The following is a 19,734-nucleotide window of genomic DNA, read 5'->3' as shown; positions in this document are numbered from 1 at the left end:
GGCTTAAAAAGAAGCCAAGAACTTGAGGGTCTCTTCACTGCAGTTACTGAACCATCCAGAGAAGAAACCTTTCCAAAATGTCCAGCTGAAATGGTTGTGAAATTGGCTTTCACAGCACCAAGTAATGTAATGCCTGGTTGCACGCAGGCAAGCAGCACTCAAGCATCAATTTCCCTATCGCCCATGCACCCAGAGGGTGAAGATATTGTGGATTCTGACTAAGTTGTGACAGCTGAACTTTTATTCACCATCACGCTAGGAAAAAACAATCTGCCTGATCTTATCCCGTGGTTACAAAGTTGGGACAGCCTGAGCACACGCGTCTACCAGCAGAACAGTTCTTGAACTGGATGTTATTTATTATTCAAATGTGTTATTTTATTATTCAAAACTTCTTAGTTTTGAACAACTAACAAAGCATAAAGACCATGGAAGACATAAATTAAAACCTATATCCACTGCATCAGCTGAAAGCCATCCTGGGCTTCTGCACGACAACGTAATACTGGAGCAGTTCTTTTATGAGATCCTCCCTAGCATCCACGAATGAATCATCATCGCTTTCCACTGCAAAGCAAAGTTAAAAGCCAACAAAGAGATTGAACCCCTCTCAAATTACACTGATTTCTCTTGCATTCTGCCCGGGTTCCTGTCGCCTCCTCACATAACTCTTAAACTCCCACCTTGCCAAGGCTCCCAAAGTTTAAAAGGGGCTGCTCACGTGAAGAGGCTCATCGAGTATTTCAGCTGTACTCAGCCAAATCACCAACTGACAGTCAAAATCCAGCCTAAGGGGTTGTGGGTATTTTTGTTTGCTTGTGTTTTTTTTTTTTAATATTATTTTTTTTAATTATAATTTCTATACATTAATTTCAGTATACATTCAAACCAATTTAAGTTTCGAAATAAATAATAGAACATTTTTTAAAAAAATCAAATATAATTTAGTCCCGTTTGAAACACTGGCCAGGTTGTAAGCATGTGAGAGAAATTAAAGAGAACATCATATCAATCCTTAAAGTATTTTCCTGGAATTCTAACAACTTCATTGCTGGGGTGCTAAGGCCCAGTAATGACAAAAATGAATAACTCATCTGCATGGACTCTGGTGTACAAAAAAAAAAAAAAAAAATTCTTCCACTTACTGACACTTACAGGTTACCTCTGTGACCTTCGGAGGCCACACTGTATCTGCATAATGAGCCAAATAAGGTAACAGCCTGCCAAAGTCATCCAATTTTCTAAATAGGGTGCTAAATGCGGAGCTTAATTACCAGTACTTTCCATATTCACCGATTATGTAACCAGCCTGCCTGAGCAGAATTTCAGGCTGGAATCGTCTGAACAGAAGGCCGAGAGCAGTGAGAAAAAGAAATGCTAGATGCAAAGACTCGCTCATCTTCCCTTCCTGAACCAGGACACCAGCTACATATCCCATGTTAAAATAGCTCCAAGTCCAAGACATATTCACATTAACAGAGGAATGGAAAATCTTAACTATATGTCTCATCTAACCTATCCCACCACAGGGAGGATTCTGCCATAGTCTCTTGTAATCTGTCCAGTAATAAATACTGCAGTTGAAGCAATTACTTCACAATAGCATCCTCTGGTTTTCTCACCTCCACCTTCATTCGGATCCCTTGGTACTCTAGTCTCTTCCCAGCCACAGGGGGTACATCCATTCAGAGGAAAGAATGTCATCTGCATGCATCCCTAAACTTTGGCAGTGGTGCTCTCTCTTCACCTGTAGCTAGAACTATCACCACGGTGCTAAAGGGCAGGAGGGAAAAAAACAGTTGGTTTAAGCTGTACAACCACTTAGCGCTTGCTGTGCTCAGCACACAAACAAGGAATGTGCGGGGTGCTAAAACGCTTCCCCATCCCCATCCCCCTGATGTTCACACCTGATGGGTACACAAACAACAATTTTGCATCACAAGCTTTTTTAAAAGAGATTCACAGTAAATAGCTGGTAACTAATAATTACAGCTCATGCTTCAGTGCTAGATCAGCTCTACATAGCCATTTACCAATGCAGACATCCAAAGCTCACAATAAGAATTTGGGAAATAATGCTACCTATGAAAGCTGAGCTGCTCTTACACTGAAGATAAAATTAGACCGTTCCATCTACATCCAAATGTTCTCAACTCACTGACATAGCTGCTATTACTTAAATCATCAGCTAGCAGTTCTGATGGGAATGCAGCAGCTATGGAGACAAGTCTCTCCAAGATACACTGAGCTGAGCTTACAGTAGGAGGTAAGATCAACAGGACAGTTGAAAAGCATTAATTTTGCTGATACCTCACCATTCTCATCGTGCATACAACAGATTTCTCCTATGATACAGAAATTACAATAGAACTTCAGATACCACGTCCTAGCTAGCATCAAGGGATGCACACAGGTCTTTTTCTCCCCATCTCACCTATCAGTAAACTCAATACAGTCCTGAGTTTAATGGCCCTTGAGTCATAGTTTAGTACTTATTTTGTAACAGCTGATGTTCTGTCCTTAAAAGAAGGACTGAATATGACATTGACATCAGATCGCCTAGCATGGTAGGTTTTGCTACGAGATACCAGCACCTTTTGAATACTCTATATTAGCACAAGAGTCTACCTACAGCGTATACCATAACTATAAAAAAGTCAAAAAAAAATTACTTTGAACGTATTCCTTCATTTCTTGTGGCAAGCATCGCTTACTGAGTCTTAATGAAGGGCAGGACAGGAAAGCTTATAGGAAACGGGACACAAGCACCCTCTTTACAAGATGCACTTCCATCCTACCGCAGAGGGAAGAAGGCCACTGAGCACAGCCACGGGGGCTGAGCTGGAGTAAGACCTCTTCCATTCCTGCTGGTGCGCGGCCACTTGACAGCGCAAGCTACGAGGCAACTGGCGATGCTGGAGATGCATTTAATCGTGGCACATCCAGGGCCTGGCACGTTCAGGACCACCAGGTCGCCAGGTTTTCTGCTTTCTGACACAGTCCTGGTCGCACTGCTGCTGCAGGGCCCTTTTCCAGGCGCAGCGAGGAGCAGCTCTCCCGTCACACCACGCCGGGAGCCAGCAGGGCACGGAGCATCGCCTCCTACCCACCTGGCATCCACACAGGGTACAGGTTATGGGGCAGGTGCTGCTCCACACCCTGCCCACGGGTACCTGCAAGGTGCAGGGCAGCACAACTGGGCCCAGGAGGACAGCGACTGCCACAGGGGCACCCCCACAGCACCCCGGGGTGCTGGGCTCTCGCCCCAGCGGGGCTCCTGCTCCCAGCCCAGAGGTGCTGGTGGGTGCCAGGCCATCAAATCGCCTTCCCCGGCTGCCCCAGCCCTCTGCACCGAACAAAAGGCCGGGATGAGGCCCCAAAACGTCCCTGCGGGGCCCGGCCAGCCCCGGGGGAAGGGGGCGAGCCCGCAGCACGGCGGCCCCACAGAAGGGGGGCGAGGAGCTGGGGCCAGGAGCCGGGCGCCCCCCAACCCCGGGCCCTGCGGCAGGAGGGCTGCCGGGGGGGATGGACGCAATGCAACAGCTCGAGAAGCGGGGAGGGAAGGAAGGAGAGAGGGAGGGAGAGAGGGAGGGAGGGAAGGAGCGAGGGGGCCGCACAATGAGGCCGGCGGCAGCCCCTGCCGCTAACAAAAGCTCCCCAGCCGCGGGGGTCGCACCGCGGGGCTGTCCCCGGGAGGGGGTCTCCCATCGCCCCCCCCCCCCCAATTCCCCCCGATTTCTCCCCGGTCCCCCCCCACCGCCCAAGGCTGCTGGCACGATGCAGCCTCCAGCTCCGGGGAGCCGCGGCACAAAGCGGGCCGGTCCCGCCGCCCTCCTCCCCGCACCGACCTTGAGCCGCCTCGGGCGCCCCTAAGGTTTTGGTCACCGCCTTCCAGACGTTGCAGCCCAGCAGGCAGAGGAGAAGCGCCGCCGACCTGCTCATCGCCGCCGGGAGGGAAGCGAAGCGCCGCCGGAGCCGCTGCCCCGAGCAGGAGGAGGAGGAGGAGAAGGAGGAGGAGGAGGAGGAGGAGGAAGAGCCGCATCAGGGGCCGGCCCGCTCCGCGCCTCCCTCCATGTTGCCGGGCGCTGCCCCTCCTGCTTTCCCCGCCCGGCCGCCGCTGCCCCCGTCCCCCCCGGGCCGGGCGGGGAGGAGACGGGGGAAGGGCTCCGCGGCCCCGGCTGCCTGCGGGGGGGCACAGCGCTCCCTGCCGGCCCTGCCCCGCCGAGGGGGGCGGCCGGACGATGGGGGTCCCTCCGCCGAGCCCCGGAGCCCGGCCGTGCTTACCTGCCCCCGGGCTTCGTCCCCGCTATCCCCGCCGCCCCCCTGCCTCCCCTCGGCAGCCGCAAAATGGCCTCTGCCCGGCGGGGGGGGGGGGGGGGGGGGGGGGGGGGGACGAGGCGGGCGAGGGGCGCGGTGGCTCGCAGGGGCCTGCTCGCCTGTTGCAGGGCGAAAGCGGTGTTGGAAATAAAGGCTAGGGAGGGCGAAGGGCCAGCCGGGGCTCCGCTGCTTGGGCACACGGAATCGTTTCGTGGAAAGGGCCTTCAGAAATGGGGCAAGAAAGCAAGGGCGAGCGGCTGAAGGCAGATGCTGGAGGCCGAGGTGGCGGCTCTGCGCCCGCTGTGGCCTTGCAGAGCCCGTGGGGATGCGGTGGTGGCTGTCAGCGCATCCTAACAGGCCTCACAGGAGGGTTTCTCTCAGGTTTAACCTGCCCCATCCGTAAGAGCATCTCTCGGTGTACATCTCTCGGTGTACATCTCTCGGCGTGCTTTCTCTCCAGGAGACGACACAATGCCGCAGCGCTCACGGCTGCCTGGCTCTGCTGAGCGTTGTGCTTCCCAGGCGCTGCTCGTGTTTCCTGACTGCTGCTAGGGCCAACTATTATGGCAAGTCTTTACACAGCTGTGCAAAGCAAAGCCTCAGCCCCACCAGCTCACGGATTTCCCATGATCTGGTCCCAAACGCTGTCTATGCTTCTGTTTGCCTGTAAGGCTGAAGTTCGCATACCTGGAAGTTTAATCCCTCATAGAGGCATCTTATTTTACAGCTTCAACTTTTACTTGTAACATAATTCTATTTTTAAATAAAATCTACCATAAAAATGTTGGATATTTATTTATAGGAAGCAATACAGTTGTTTACCACTTCAGTATGTAACCAGACTAGCTACCACAAGCTACAGGTTGTTTCCTTACTGAATTTTATGCAACTCATATCCCAGAAGTATAAAACTGATTTTGCAATCCTTGAATATTTTCCATTTTCTTTTTGGAGACACTCCAATTGATTATAATGTATTTTACCCTGATTTTATTGTTAAGAGGTTCAAATACATTTTCTTAGACTTGACAACAATGGTGTAGACATTGCTATTTTTTATTATTGTTGTTATTTTTATTGAGAGTTTGGAGGATTTATTTGTAAAGCTCATTCCTATGAGAAAAGTAGTTACAGAAAGACTATTCATTTCAAAGAAAAGACCAAGTGAGCACATACAGATCATCTGATCTTATCCCTGTATCTTAAAACAAAGATTTGAATACTGTCTCGTGTCCTGTCTGAACATTTGCAACGAACCAAAAATGGTCTGAAGAGCCCAGAGGATTTAAAACAGAAACTGGATGAAGGCTTGGAGGCTGTTAGTTACTATCATAGAATCACAGAATCATTACGGTTGGAAAAGACCTCCAAGACCATCCAGTCCAACCACCAACCATCATTACTATGACACATTCAATCATAAAGAAAGAATGTTAGCCATATGGTAAAAAAAAAAAATAAAAATGCATACAGTCTACCACCTTTTTTAAGATCCTACTTCTCTTTCTTTGGGTGTCCATGGATTTAAATTAGTACAAATAAGATGAAAGTCATAGCTTGAAAGTTAAGTGTGAGAGATCTCTGTCCATAAAGAAAGCCAGACCTATTTCTTACAAAGGATATGCGTTTTTCTGAATATAGTTTTATTCCTTTCATAGAAAACGGATACCATGGTCCTTGCAGCATCAGCAGATAACGACTCCAAACAAAATTTTGACTATTATTGCTGTTTGAAAAGCATGCTGTTTTAAATTATCAGTAAACCCTACATCACCTCACAGAAGGCGTTAGTCTGTGTATAGCATCAAAGAGCTACCATACTTTGTCTCTTTGTTGGCCATTTTAAGAACATTGAAGCAAAATAAACAGCATAGAAGTGCTTTTCCATTTCTGATTAGTATGTCTGGGTAGCTGTAGCAATGGAAACAGATTTCAAGTTTCTGTATTACATCAAAAATGCTTCATTTTCTGTAGACCAGAACTTGGCACGAGTCAAGTTTTTGCAAGAGCAAGCTGAAACAGGCTGGAAAGTACTTCACTATTAGTCCATGTAATGAGGAAAAGTTTATTCTAAAGCAACAAGGTACCTGGATATTTATTATTAGCATTAATATTTTGATAACAATTTTGCCATCAAATGTTGGTGTTGAATATATCTCCTTGGAATGGTTGGGGTGGAAAAGAAATGAGATATTGCACTGAGAAATAGGATATTACACTGAGTTTTGTCCAGAATTTACATTTATGAAAGTGAAAAGCCCTTTACATGGGGCTTGATCATGTTTTACAAAAAATATAAACTTTTGCTTTATCACTACTAAACAAATATTCTGTTTCAAGATTCAGTTTTGGCGGCATTTGTTCACCTGACCCATTATTCAATGAATTTGCAGTTTCAGAAGAGAAAGGTTTGTAATTCATAGTAAAAGCTACAGGCGTATGGAAAGTTAACTTTGTTTTTTCCTCATTGCCTTCTTCCCTCAAATAAGAAAGACAATGTGTAGCCACTCAGCATAGCACCTGCCCCTCTCCTGTGGCTGTACATTGAGAACTATCAAAACTCATCAGGATTATACACTGCTCTGGCCTTACCCTGTTATGTTTCCCTACCTAACTTGAGTAAGGCACCTTAAAGTTATGAAATTAAACTTTGTAAGGCTAGTGGTCTCATAGCTTTCAGGTTTTATTTAGCCCGGGAAATACAGCTTGCCAATCTGGATCCATGACTAAGAGATGCCATTATCTGCTACCACTTCACAGAAGAGAATTAGATGTGAAGATAGGACGAAAGCTTTGTGGGAAGTGGTTATCCAGAGATCTCTTATTTCCAAATGACGTATCAGTTAATATCTCTATATTGATATTACAATATTCCATCTAAAGATAACTTCTCAGATGATGAAAAGAAAAGCGGTGTTTTCCACTCTATTTCCATAACTAATTTGACCTTCTGCAATGAGATGCAGACACCTGATCCTAAACAGGCTATGCATATTTTAAAAACAAGCTATATATACAATACCACAGGCTTCCTGTGTTAGCTCTCTTTATTGGAGCCCAGATATACTTAAAGACTATACTGAGCACACAGGGCTTGTCTCTTTCCCAAGTAAGCTAAATTTATATATATGATTATATGGTAGCACTCATAAATGCACCCATTCATGTCATGAAACCAAGCTATTCTTCCAAATAGCTCCTCTTGAGATGATCCTTTCTCCCTTGCTTCAATGAGCACTTAAGTATCTAATACTGACGTATTGGTAACGCCATTGATTTCTGAATGAACACTCACTGTGACATGTGGGATAGTTCATGTCTTAGAGCTCAGTTCAAATCCTCTTCAGACTTAAACAAATATCAGTAATACCCCAGTCATGTTTTTATGCCTTTTTTTTTTTTTTTTTTAATTATTGGTACCTATTGGCTGTACACCTTTATAGGAAAAAAGGAGCCAATTTCCTGCAGCTTGAGTAAACAACACATGAGAGATGTCAGTAAATCCCACTGAAATACAGTAAAATGCCCTGAGACAGGCTCCTGTGAGAGTTTAGCTAACTCTGCTCATTTCTATTTAGGAGGGAGATTTGAGCCCTGGTACTGGAGGTGCAGCAGGGGCAGGATGTATTCTTAACCCAAGCTGGGAAATAAAATGTCTCCTTTCTACAGCATTTACTATTCCTCTAGTCCAAGCCAAGGCTACACATTATATATATTCACACTGTATGAACAAATTTCTAAATAGTTGACCATTCAAGTCATGTATACTAATATACTTACTACATGATTAGCTATTACTAAGGCTGTTAGCACCAGGCATTAGTGAACAGGTATTCAAAGAGTGCCTTGAAGACTATATATTTTACTTCGAGGTTAGGCTTGTAGTTAAAATTTTCAGTTTCCTATGGTGAGTAGTTTCACAGATGCTTTTGAACGGTGTGTTGAATATGTTTAAACAAAAATTCAGGCTAATTAGTTCCTTTCTGTTCTCTCTCACATCTTCTAGCACATCTTTTCAGGTGGTATTATTTCTATGTGTACAAATGTAACTTCTGAAAGCAATGCTCAGACAGCCAACGACAAATCTATAATGCATTAACAGTTAAATATTTTCTATATAGCAAGTGAATTCAGTGATCCAAGAGGCACAAACATTTGTCGTAAATACATATCTGTAGTGAGCTGTTATCCAGCCTTTCTGGGTGGTAATACCAGTGTGTGCATTTAAGAATGGCTTTGAAGTACTTTTATCATTTCTAGCAGAGTCCTTGCTTACCAGCGTGCAAGTTACATGACATATGCAAGATCACACAACCAAATATTAAAAAATAAATAAATAAAAGGTGAGTGTGTGAGTACAAAGCCCTGAAGATTACTTTGGAATGCTCCTGGTAAGCAGAGCCAGCCACTGATTTTGTGGTATTCAACATTTTCACATTAAAACTATAGAAGATATCTAGTCCTAGATCTTTGAGAGAGAGCAAATTTTTATGGCCAGGACAATGACAGCTTCCTATCCTTACCAGAAATCTAGGAGTGCTTGAGCACAACTGTTGTTTTAGCTGTAGCCAACGCTGAGTGTGGATATAAAATTATAATGCTATCTTTGGCATAAATATCTTTTACCCTTCAGATCTCAGACCATACCCATGCTGTGCTAGTAATATGAAAGTCAACGAGTACCTGTACCTGCTACTAAGGTGAAGAAATGTTTGCCTAAGCAAGACCTAAGTATTTGTTTGCATAGGGAAGTCAGTGTGGCACAGTTACGTGTGAAATACATCTCCATACCTGAATGCACAGTAACCCCCTTGATAATCAAGGATGTGGACCGGCTCAAGCCTTCAATAAACATTAAAGCCAAAATTAGGTTTTACTGCCCAGTTTATATATTAAACTAATTATTGTCTTGTGGGAACTACCAGAATAGAACTGGGGTAGGATTAAAAAAGATCTGTAAGCATCGCCCAAAGGTTGCAGAGGAGAAGCTATGGGGGAATCTTGAACTTGAAATGGGGGTTTTAGGAGGCTGGGCTGCAGCAGCTGAGACTGTGAGGCAGTGGTGGACCTGAAGCAGGGACAAAAGGATGATCAAGGAGTCAGTGGGCTGTGGGAAAGATGAAGGGGAAGTCAGTGGGGAAGGAAAGTGAGAAAGGTCTGTGGAGTTTTTGTTAACTACAGGAGACACCAGCATCTGTAAACTTGTACCCATCCTGCAGCATGGTCTGCTCAGAAGATGAGCAGATCACAGCTGTCCTCCTTCCTAGATGCTTTTCCTCTTCTAGCAGAAGAGCAGCTGGCAATGGATGAAAAGTGAAGGTGAAGAGCAGGCTCGGGGTTGAGAGCAGTGGAAAGGGAGAACAGAGCTGGGGTGAGAGGTGAGAGGGCAGTGACTGCCACTGCACAGACTGCTCTTTGAAGTGGCAAATTTTCCTTCCACCATGGCTGTTCTCTTAGCAGGAACAGCAGCAAGTCTGGCTCCGTGAGATCTGCATAACCACGTTGGCTGGTGTGCTGTGAGGAAACATCTGTCGCTTACTGGAGTCGAATGGCAGCTCCTGTAGATTGTCTTGTAGATAAATGGACTGAAACAACAAAAAAATTGATGATATTTAATTACCTTAGAAGAAAAAAAAGTCTGGATTGACCCAAACACTGTAAGGAGTCTAGGGCACGGGCTTTCAAAAAATGCTACTCAAGATTTCATAGAGGGGAAAATGCAAGTTCAGAAATACTGCGCAATAAACCACCACTTTTCTGAAGTGACTCATACTTCTGCTAGAAAAACATTTGGAGGAAGCATACGATGAAAAAGGCATCCAGACATTAGTCTGCCAGTCCCGTGGAGAAATGCCAGTCCTGGTACTTAGATATTTACCAGTGAAACGTGTGCCTAGGCAAGCCACGCACCGATGCATCAGTTTGCTGCTCTTGTGTTAGGGCAGAATGTATTCAAGTGTGCAGCAGCTGGAAGTCTCTCTCCAAAACGTGGGGATATGCTAAATCAGCATGTGGGGATATGTCCAAATTATTATTTATTTAACTAAGAAGTTTATGCAGGGAATAGGCTGGAGAGGATGTGTTGCTTTGTGGATAGCTTACTAACAGCAAACAAGCCAGAACCCTACTGCTAGGCTGAAGGGATTTCACGTAACCAAAAGACAAAACACGAAGATAATTCAAAATCAGAACACTGACAAGCAAACCAAGGTCTCAGTATCTGCCTGCAGATACTCTACAACAGAACTGTAGCTATGATTCATTTCAGCATCTGCCAGCTCCCACCCCAGTTCTCATGCAAAATACAAGACTTTGGTCTTGCTTACGGCTGAGTAGCTAAGCATGTCCTGATCTCGAGTCTCAGTTCTTGCAAACCTGAAGACTTAATAATATTTATGCATAAGACTTAATAATATTGAATAAGAATTAATAATATTAATAATAATAATGAAGACTTAATAATATTTATGCATAATGCATCAAATGGATAGACACACACTTGCTTTCATTACTCTCAAACAACAAATATTTGAAAACCCCATTTGAGCCCCTGACTTTGAGAGCTAAGAATTTAGTAAGACCACCAACATAATAAATTTTCTGATAAGAAAAAGTGACAACATTCATACTAAGGACTGTTATAAGGTTACCATGGACTGTAATTAAGAGAAAGATATTCTTCAGCTCAAAAATCCTTCTTTTCCTCTTTATAGTTATTTATGGCTCTGTTTAGCGGAAGGAATGACTCTATCCTTCTGATATGGGCTAGAAGAACTTAAAACTTTCTCTGGAGAAAGCTTGATTTAAACTCTGCTGGACATCGCTTATGGGATTGAGCTGCCAAAAGCAGTTAAAAACACAACAAAATCGATGTCAGATGTAAACAAACCAAACTATCTTTGTGCTGCAGTAAAGGATGACAAAAGCATACTGATAAATTTTAAGCTTTCTAAAGTACTGCTTTGGTGCAACGCCTTACTAAAAACACCTCAGTAAAAAAAATAAATAAATAAAATCACTAAAAACAAACAAACAAACAAACAAAATAAACACTGAAAACCCCAGCGGTACAGCTCTTCTGGAAGGTGATGGAGGAATGTACGTCCAAGCACCCAGCCAGGTGCAGCTCTGTTCTGGGAGCCTGGGAGTGACTGCGCTTCCCTGTCCCTCCTAGCGGCAGTTCCTTCTGTTCTCTCCCTCCAATTCAGCAAAAATAAAATGCAAGGATCTTGCTTAATGGCCCTGAGCTGTCATTAAGAGGCTTTGTACAGACCTCAGACTTTGGAAAAATAACGAAACCACTTTATAAATCAATAAAAAAGCCTGGCAAGCATTGTTCTCAACAGCCATAATTTTAGCAAGATTTTAAAAACTGATTTTTGCTAAAGTTCTCCAGACAATTGTGTCAGTCATCTTCTTTCTTTGGCTCCCCTTCCTCCCATCTGCCTGTCATCTCTGCTTTCAGACCTCCTCTTGCTCAGGACACTTCGCTTTTTCTCATGGATTCAGCTATTGCCTACGTTGCCAAAATCTCATTTATTTTTCTTGTCCAATTTTTTTCTTACTTTAACCGTGTGCTCTCAAGCACATCAGTTTTGCAGTTAGAAATTATAAATCCCTCAAAAACCTTGTCCTTTCCCTTATTTTAATCATATTTGAAACCTGCTTACTGTTCCCTCACCCATAGTTCCAAATACAGCATTTCCATTTTACTTCCTTTTCGTTCTTTGTATTTGTTTTATCTCATGCATTTATCCCAGGTTATCTTTCTAAGCTTCACCCTTTACTGAGCATACCTACTACTCTACCCTTGTTCAAACAGTCTTACCTAATCTTGATTCCTACAACTCCCTCCCCATTGACTCCCACCTTCCTACTCCAGCCTCTTTCCTTCTTTAGTCAAAACTGAGGAACGGTTCTATTTGACTGATGAGAATTCATCCCTTATGTTCATTTGGTGACAACATATCTGCTGATTCAAACAGACAATCCTCCATCAGTTTGTTTTTTTTTTTCTACATACAAACCAGAGATTTTTAAAGTTACAGCTTTTTTTTTTTTTTTTTTTTTTTTTTTTTTTTTTTTTTAATGCTATTTTACAGTGGCTAGAAATAATTCACTGTTATCAGTAATTTACAAAGATGGAGAATTATATTATAATCATGGAACCTCCAGAAAAAAAAATATATATATATATATATATTTATCTGACCTTTAAAAAATATTTTAGCTATTCATTTCACCATATTATACCACCACTACCATCAGTCCTTACTAGAATTATTTTTTGGAAAATTTCATTTTTATCTACCTAGTGAAAATATCGAGGCAATTATTGGTATTCTTTTTTTTTACAAATGATTGCTCTTCTACATCTGATTGCCACACACATCCCATCAAGGCTTAGTAATCTCTCAGACAGCTACAGCTGTGCTAGCAAATGCAACTAGTTTCTTAGCTCCCAAAGGCCCGGCTTTAAATTAGCTGGTGCTAAGTAGTGTCCCTCCTACCACGGTTAATGTGATGCACATTGCAAGGTTATTTTTTTTTCTTCTGTCACTGTACTCATGTTCTTGTTATAGATGTCTTCGAGCTCACATACAATTTGCTAGCAAGTGGTCTTGTGTGATATATATGTATTAAATTCTACAATATTAATATGTGGAAACAGCTTGGCTTTCACATGTATTTATGCCTATAAATGATTCTGATTGTTTATTGCTTCCAATTTGCACAATTGCGGATGATCTAGAGCTTATTGTCCTAGGAAGCACCTTGGTGTGCTTGTGCTTTTTCTTCATGCTGCTCTTTCCCATTATTTTACAAGTAACCAGAAGCCAGACCCATCACCCTTTTGCCACTCCCTGCAAACTTGAAGTGTGAAAGTGGAGGTAGAAACAGTCCTGCTAAGCTCAGGTGGTCCCTGAACACCTGTCCTCAATGCGTAGCACAGAGGGAAGAAATGGTGGAAATGAGGGAAAACACATGAAGCGAGGTGTCAACGGTGTACCTAGCATGTAGGGAAGGCAATGACTGAAGGACTGATGAGCAATGTAAGTGTTCTTGCCAGTGAGGGGGAGAAGAGATGGCAGTGTTTTTATGCCAGACTTTAGGAAAGAATTTAGTCCCCACCTTAGTGAAAAGAAGAAAACAGCTATTTCCCTATGTATTTAAAATGCAAATGACAAAAGAAAATGAACAGGTTTTACCTGGAGAATAATAAAAAAAAGAATTCTAAGGTAATTGGTTATTATATTTAAATATTTTTATTTATTTATTTATTTTGTGGTTCACTGCTTTTCTTTTCTGAGTGCACTGAGACTGAACATTTTAAGTAGGCTAGCTTCAGCCAAGAAGTTAATTACCATACTGGCAAATATTTATACACTTGTGCCACGACTTTTCCAGGTTAGGTTTTGCATATCTTACCTTGTATTTCCCTGTACGCCTATTAGAAATGCACAGAACTCTGCACTATTCTCTTTTTCATTTTCTCCTTGTATTTGCCCAGGGAATGTAGATATGGCTGAACAGTTTGTTCGTTTGAACTGCAACACTTTTCACAGTAAGTTTGCATTATACTCCATATACCATAGATCATACTGACTGAAGCATAAATGCAGAACCCATCACCGACTGCTAATTAAACCTGACATCTGTGCCCTTGATTACAAACGTACGAGAGGTGAACATTTGCTAAAAATTTTATTAAATGACATTAAAAAATAGGAGAATGGTAATTGTCTCAGTTGCTATCTGAGAATCAGCCCTTCGCATTCTTCTTTTTGAAGGCTGTCTGTCTGAAACAGATGCCACCGCAGATTTCCAAGGGGAGAGTGTGAATGAGAGAGGGAGCTTCTGCAGGTGGTTTTGCCTGAATTACTCATCTGGAAAAGACAGCTTAAGCAGCACGCACAATAAACATAGTGAAATGAGAAATACTGAAATGATGGGCAGAGCTCTATTATTTGTCTCATGAGTTAATAAGGCCAGGCATCATAATTCATCCTAAATACCACTGGCTGGAGGGACTTGTTTCACAATTACTCAGGAAGACATTGAGGTTTCTCAAGAGGTGTAAGTGTCAGGAGGTGGGGGATGACCCACGATTAAATTGCTTTTGTGTCTGGGATTCTGAACCCTTTGAAGACTGCTGTGGGCAAGACTGGCTCTGAGAAAGGAAAAGCACATCGCTGCCTATTGAAGCAGGGTCCTGGGAGCAACAAACTGCTGCTGCCACTGACACAGGGATCAGCTGCTGCTAGAAAAGACAGCAAACTTCCCAGACCCTTCACCTCAGCTCTGCTCACAACCTCTGCCTGATCTGAACAACCACATACCTGATGGCTTATGGCTTACTCATTTTAATCTTACACCAAACCCTGTTCTGCTTCCCAAGGAATATTTGCAGCCTCTCACTGAGCATTCCAGCACCTCTGGGTGCTCCCTGAATGCCCTCCAGCTTGAAGGACACTTTCTGCAAAGAAGGAAAAAAATATGTCTTTATAGCCCCTGCATCCAACACAGAGGAAATCTACTGAATGCAAGACAGTGTGTAGCCATATGTTGGGAAGACTAAGGAGAAATCTTAAACCTTTCTATTTTTTTTTTTTTTAATTTTTATTTTTTATTTTTTTCCCTTAGAAGGAAGAAACTTATGTGACACCAACTTATGAGAACATGGGAGCATGGAATAATCTCCATAAATAAGAGCTAGGTCATATCTGTAATGTCTCAAGGACATAAGGACCACCTCGTAACTTTTACAATGCTTATACGCTGCAGAAGAATAATACGGGGGACAGGAACTGTGAAAATATATTAAACTCACTCCTTGAAAGAGGTGGTACAGCCATCAAACAGACTATAGAGCCAGTGTCCCATGAAAACTGAGCTGCAGGTTATGTCTGCTTTCAGCAGCAAGTGTTGTACAAACTAAAAGACATCTATTTCAATGTTATCTTCCAGAGCACAATGAATATAACTCTTCTGGGGAAACCTGGTACAAGATGTGAGCTCATTACATGTATGGTACAATGCTGTCATTTTATCTAGCTTGAGAAATTTAAGATAAAAATGAGAGGTTTTGGTCCAAGAAAAATAGGCCCCAAACTTGATTGCATCCATTCAGAGAGTAAAGGACCACAGTACCTCTGACTGTCAGGCACGGTGTTCTCAGGAATATTTAGACACACCATTCCCATGAAAATGAAGGGCTCGGGTTGCTTGTAACCTGAGTAAATACTGCTGAAATGTTAGCCCTAGGAAATTGAAACTCTTTAAATGTGAGGCTTAGCCATGTATGTATGCACACGCATGTGGATACACACAAATTATCGAAAATGGAAATCCTGTAATGCCAACGTGGAAGTTGTAGAATCAAAGTATGCTTTTCTTGTGTTTCCCCTCCGTTAAAAACAGAATACTGGTCATTGGAATCCAGCTGACAAACCCTGCTGGGGTTATTAGCATGACCTCCCCACTATTGCTCATAAGAGATATTAAACCAAGGGAGAGCATGAGGAGGAAAAGAGAAGAGGATGGGTGGAAAGGGTGAGACAGACAAAGATGAAGTCTCGGGACTGGGAAAGTTGAGAAGGTGGCTACAGGAACTTCTGGCTACAGAAAGATGGGAACAACCGATTCATATTCTGTAAGATGATCTTATGGTCCCAGCTGGCCTTAACTCTGATGGAAGGGCTTTGTTTAAGAGCTATGAAAAACTTCAGTTTTCATAAGCTATGAGTGTCATCTCGGAAGAGAGAGAATTTGTCTGACGTGAATCATGTGGTCTTTGTTCTTTGTATTCCTTATAGAATTTAGGGAATAATATGAGAGCCCTCCTGTGGCCAGCTGAACACCTGTAAATTCTCTTGGTTGCAAAGACAAGACAGTCTGCTGGGTAATGTGTCTGGTTTCTTGTTCAATGGGAGTAAGTTGTTGTTATCATATTTCTGTAGTATCAGAGGTGTGCCTAGCACTCTGAGGAGTAAAATACAAGATAACTGGCCAAAAAAACACCTAGCACCTAAGTGCACACACACAATAAGGCAAAACATGGGTAAAAAAAAAAACGCTTGCACAGAACACAGCACCATATCACCCACCATATGTGTAAATTGGCACAACTCCATCAACACTGACAAAAGAAGAGTGGGTTGAAGAGGCAGTCAGATGGAGTGGACAAAAGACAGTGGACCTGAAGAAAGGTCCTATTTCATATTTCATATTTCATAGTCTATTTCATAGAATCACAGAATGGGTTGGGTTGGAAGGGACCTTAAAGCTCACCCAGTTCCAACCCCCTGCCATGGGCAGGGACACCTCCCACCTGACCAGGTTGCCCAAAGCCCCATCCAGCCTGGCCTTGAACACCTCCAGGGATGGGGCATCCACAGCTTCTCTGGGCAGCCTGTGCCAGGGCCTCACCACCCTGTGAGGTCTGCTGTGAGGTCTCCCAGAGCCTTCTCTCTTCCAGGCTGAACAACCCCAGCGCCCTCAGCCTGTCTTCATAGGAGAGGTGCTCCAGCCCCCTGACCATCCTTGTGGCTTCCTCTGGACTCACTCTAACAGTTCCATGTCCTTGTGCTGTGGCCCCAGAGCTGGATGCAGCACTCCATGTGGGGTCTCACAAGAGCAGAGCAGAGGGGCTCTCACCCTGTTGGCCACCCTGCTTTTGATGCAGCCCAGGTTACAGTTGGCTTTCTGGGCTGCAAGCACACATTGCCAGCTCATGTGGAGCTTCTCATTCACCAACACCTCCAGATCCTTCTCTTCAGGGAAGCTCTCAATCCATTCTCAACTCAGCCTGTATTTGAGCTGGGGATTGCCCTGGCCCAGGTGCAGGACCTTGTACTTGGCCTTGTTAAGCCTCACGAGGTTCTCACAGGCCCACCTCTCAGACCTGTCAAGGTCCTCTGGATGCCATCCCTTCCCTCCTGTATATCAACTGCTCCACACAGCTTGGTGTCATTGGCAAACTTTCTGAGAGTGCACTCGATCTCACTGTCCATGTTACTGACAAAGATGCTAAGTGCCAGTCCCAATACCATCCCCTGAGGAACACCACTCATTACTGACCTCCACTTAGACATTGAGCCATTGACCACACCTCTTTGAGTGTGACCACCCAGCCAATTCCTTTCCCACCATGTGGCCCATCCATCAAGTCCATGTATCTCCAATTTATAGACAAAGATATCACAGGGGAGAGTGTCAAATGCTTTGCACAAGTCCAGGTAGATGTCAGTGCTCTTCCCCTATCCACCAGTGCTGCAACCCCATTGCAGAAGGCCACCAGATCTGTTAGGCATGGTCTGCCCTTAATGAAGCCGTGTTGGCCATCACCAGTCACCTCCTTATTTTCTGCATGCCTTAGCAGAGATTCCAGGGGGATCTTAGCATGAAGAATCAGTGCATGTCTCTTATGCAATGAAAGGCATTACATTACTCAGCTCTTTCAATGGGTGTAGGTAGCTAAATAACTTGGAATAATATGATCTAAGATCATTTACACAATATTTCTGCTGATTTTCATTAGAATGAGTAAAAATGCAGGAAGAGAAAGCAGTTTTTAATTCTTTCAGTACAACATTAGTCAATGTTGCCTGCACTAGTGTCACCAGGTTTTCATGACTTGCAAGTCAAAGCAAAATGACATTTGAAGGACCTGTATTTGCAGTTGTTTCAGAAGTAGTTCAACATTATCAATAAAATAAAATAAAATAAAATAAAATAAAATAAAATAAAAATAGTCTCACTGAAATTCTTCAGTTTCATGATTCTTCTAGAATTTAAATTCTTGCATTTATCTGTCTTCCTATCCTTTTCAGACATATACAACATGTGACAAACTAGCTCAGTCCAGGAAGTATAGTGTGAGGATTAAAATCTCTGCGAATTCACATCAGCCTGAGCGGGTGCTCTGTGGTAGTACAGCCAGTTGATCAGTAGATGGTGGTGGTGCACTGTCACCTGGTGCGGTTGGCTAAGGACTGCACCTAGCTATTGACTCATTTTTACTTTAAAGACCAGTAACAGTCTTGGAAACGATTGGGTTTTCGAAATATCTGATCATGAAGAAGTGAGAAATGCTATGTACCTGCCTCCTTTGAATTGCAGAGAAGCTGGGGAAAGGGGATATCCTTCACCTATTTTATAGTAGCTCTTTCATGTATGGGATGCTGTCGTTCCTCTATCTCAGAAGCTTGATCTGTTTTCACTGCTGCCAAAATTTTGGCACTACCTCCTAGGGTTATATACGGCATTATTCATCTGAAGCCTGTACTTTCGTCATGATGGACTGTATCAATCTGGGGGCCTCTAATGAGAATGGAAGAAATGGGGTTTTAAGACTAGGACCATGAGTGAGTAGATTAGAGCTGCCTTTCTGAGCAGTACAGACACTGGAGCTTTATAGCAGGACCTCTGATGGGAGCGATATGCTGAAAGCAATACTTAAAATACTGTAGAGTGGGGGTCAAATAGCAAGGGAGATCAAATTTCCAGTTACTAAACATGCTTGCCACCCACTGGCCAGACTGCAGATTTGCCTGTTGTTGCAATGGGAATCTGCAGCTTGTAATTTAGTTACGGGTATTTACATATGAAGGATAACCACGATGTAGAAAGCATAGTTTAACAGTATATTTGAATATTTCTAGGCTTTTGACTGTTTAAAATTTTACATGTAATGATTCCAGAACTGGGCAGTGACAGGGCCATACTAATGCCTTCAACTGTGGGGTTCACATACGCCATCAAAAGCAATACTTTCTCAGTTACTTAGGTCACACCGACAAGGAAAGGAACAGAGGCAGAGGCTGACTACATGACAGGCTGTGCATGTGAATGATCAAAGCTAAAATAGTAATTTAATTTTGACTAGGTATAAAGCCTATTATGGAGGTAAAAATAGGTGTGAGTCAAAGTTGAACTAGTAGCTAAGAACAGGATGAGGGAACTGATGCAAACTGTTCCCATTCGTCAAGCATCTGGTGTCAGAAGATGAATCTGGTGTTAGAAAAGATAACTGAAGGGGGAAAATGTGGCTGAAAGCATCTTCTCATGGTCTTTGCTCCTATTCAGAAGGTTTTGGTTTAGGTGCTATCTTCACTCAGAATGGCATTATGAAGGTGGGTAAGTCTTTTCCTTATCTGAAAAGCACAAGTAAAAGTTGGGCACTGGAACAGAAAAAAAATGTGCCCCCAGTCTACCAGACCAGAAACAAGAAATGACCTTTTAGAATTTTCCCACTGAGTCGGATTGTTGTTTTTTCCCCTTTATTCCCTCTCTACTTCGCTATAATTTTCCTATCACCTAGAAAATGCAGGAAATGCTTGTTTAAAGATGTAATATAAAGAGTAATTCCCACACTGCCCCTTTTGGATTTGAAAGCTGTTAAGAATTTATTGCTCT

At 43.2% G+C, this 19,734-nt stretch overlaps 1 protein-coding gene across 3 annotated transcripts in view; it reads right to left on the bottom strand.

Annotated features, from left to right (window-relative positions):
• Positions 1-5,239, bottom strand: part of FAM171A1 (family with sequence similarity 171 member A1) — an 87,884-nt gene extending 82,645 nt beyond the window's left edge. Inside the window, exon 1 of one of the 3 annotated variants that reach the window (XM_084509969.1) lies at positions 4,706-5,239. In XM_084509969.1, coding sequence (XP_084366095.1) covers positions 4,706-4,754 — 49 coding nt within the window. In that variant the 5' untranslated portion in view covers positions 4,755-5,239. Of the gene's footprint in view, positions 1-3,848; positions 4,103-4,705 lie in introns of those variants that run through there. The other 2 variants (XM_084509968.1, XM_084509970.1) reach the window with 2 other exon arrangements.
• Between the last annotated feature and the right edge of the window lie 14,495 nt (positions 5,240-19,734).

The sequence above is a fragment of the Aythya ferina genome (assembly GCF_964211825.1).
Source record: "Aythya ferina genome assembly, chromosome: 2".
NCBI classification, from domain to species: Eukaryota; Metazoa; Chordata; class Aves; order Anseriformes; family Anatidae; genus Aythya; species Aythya ferina.
Note: the sequence above shows the minus strand (reverse complement) of the source record. Positions and strands in the feature narration are given on the sequence as shown.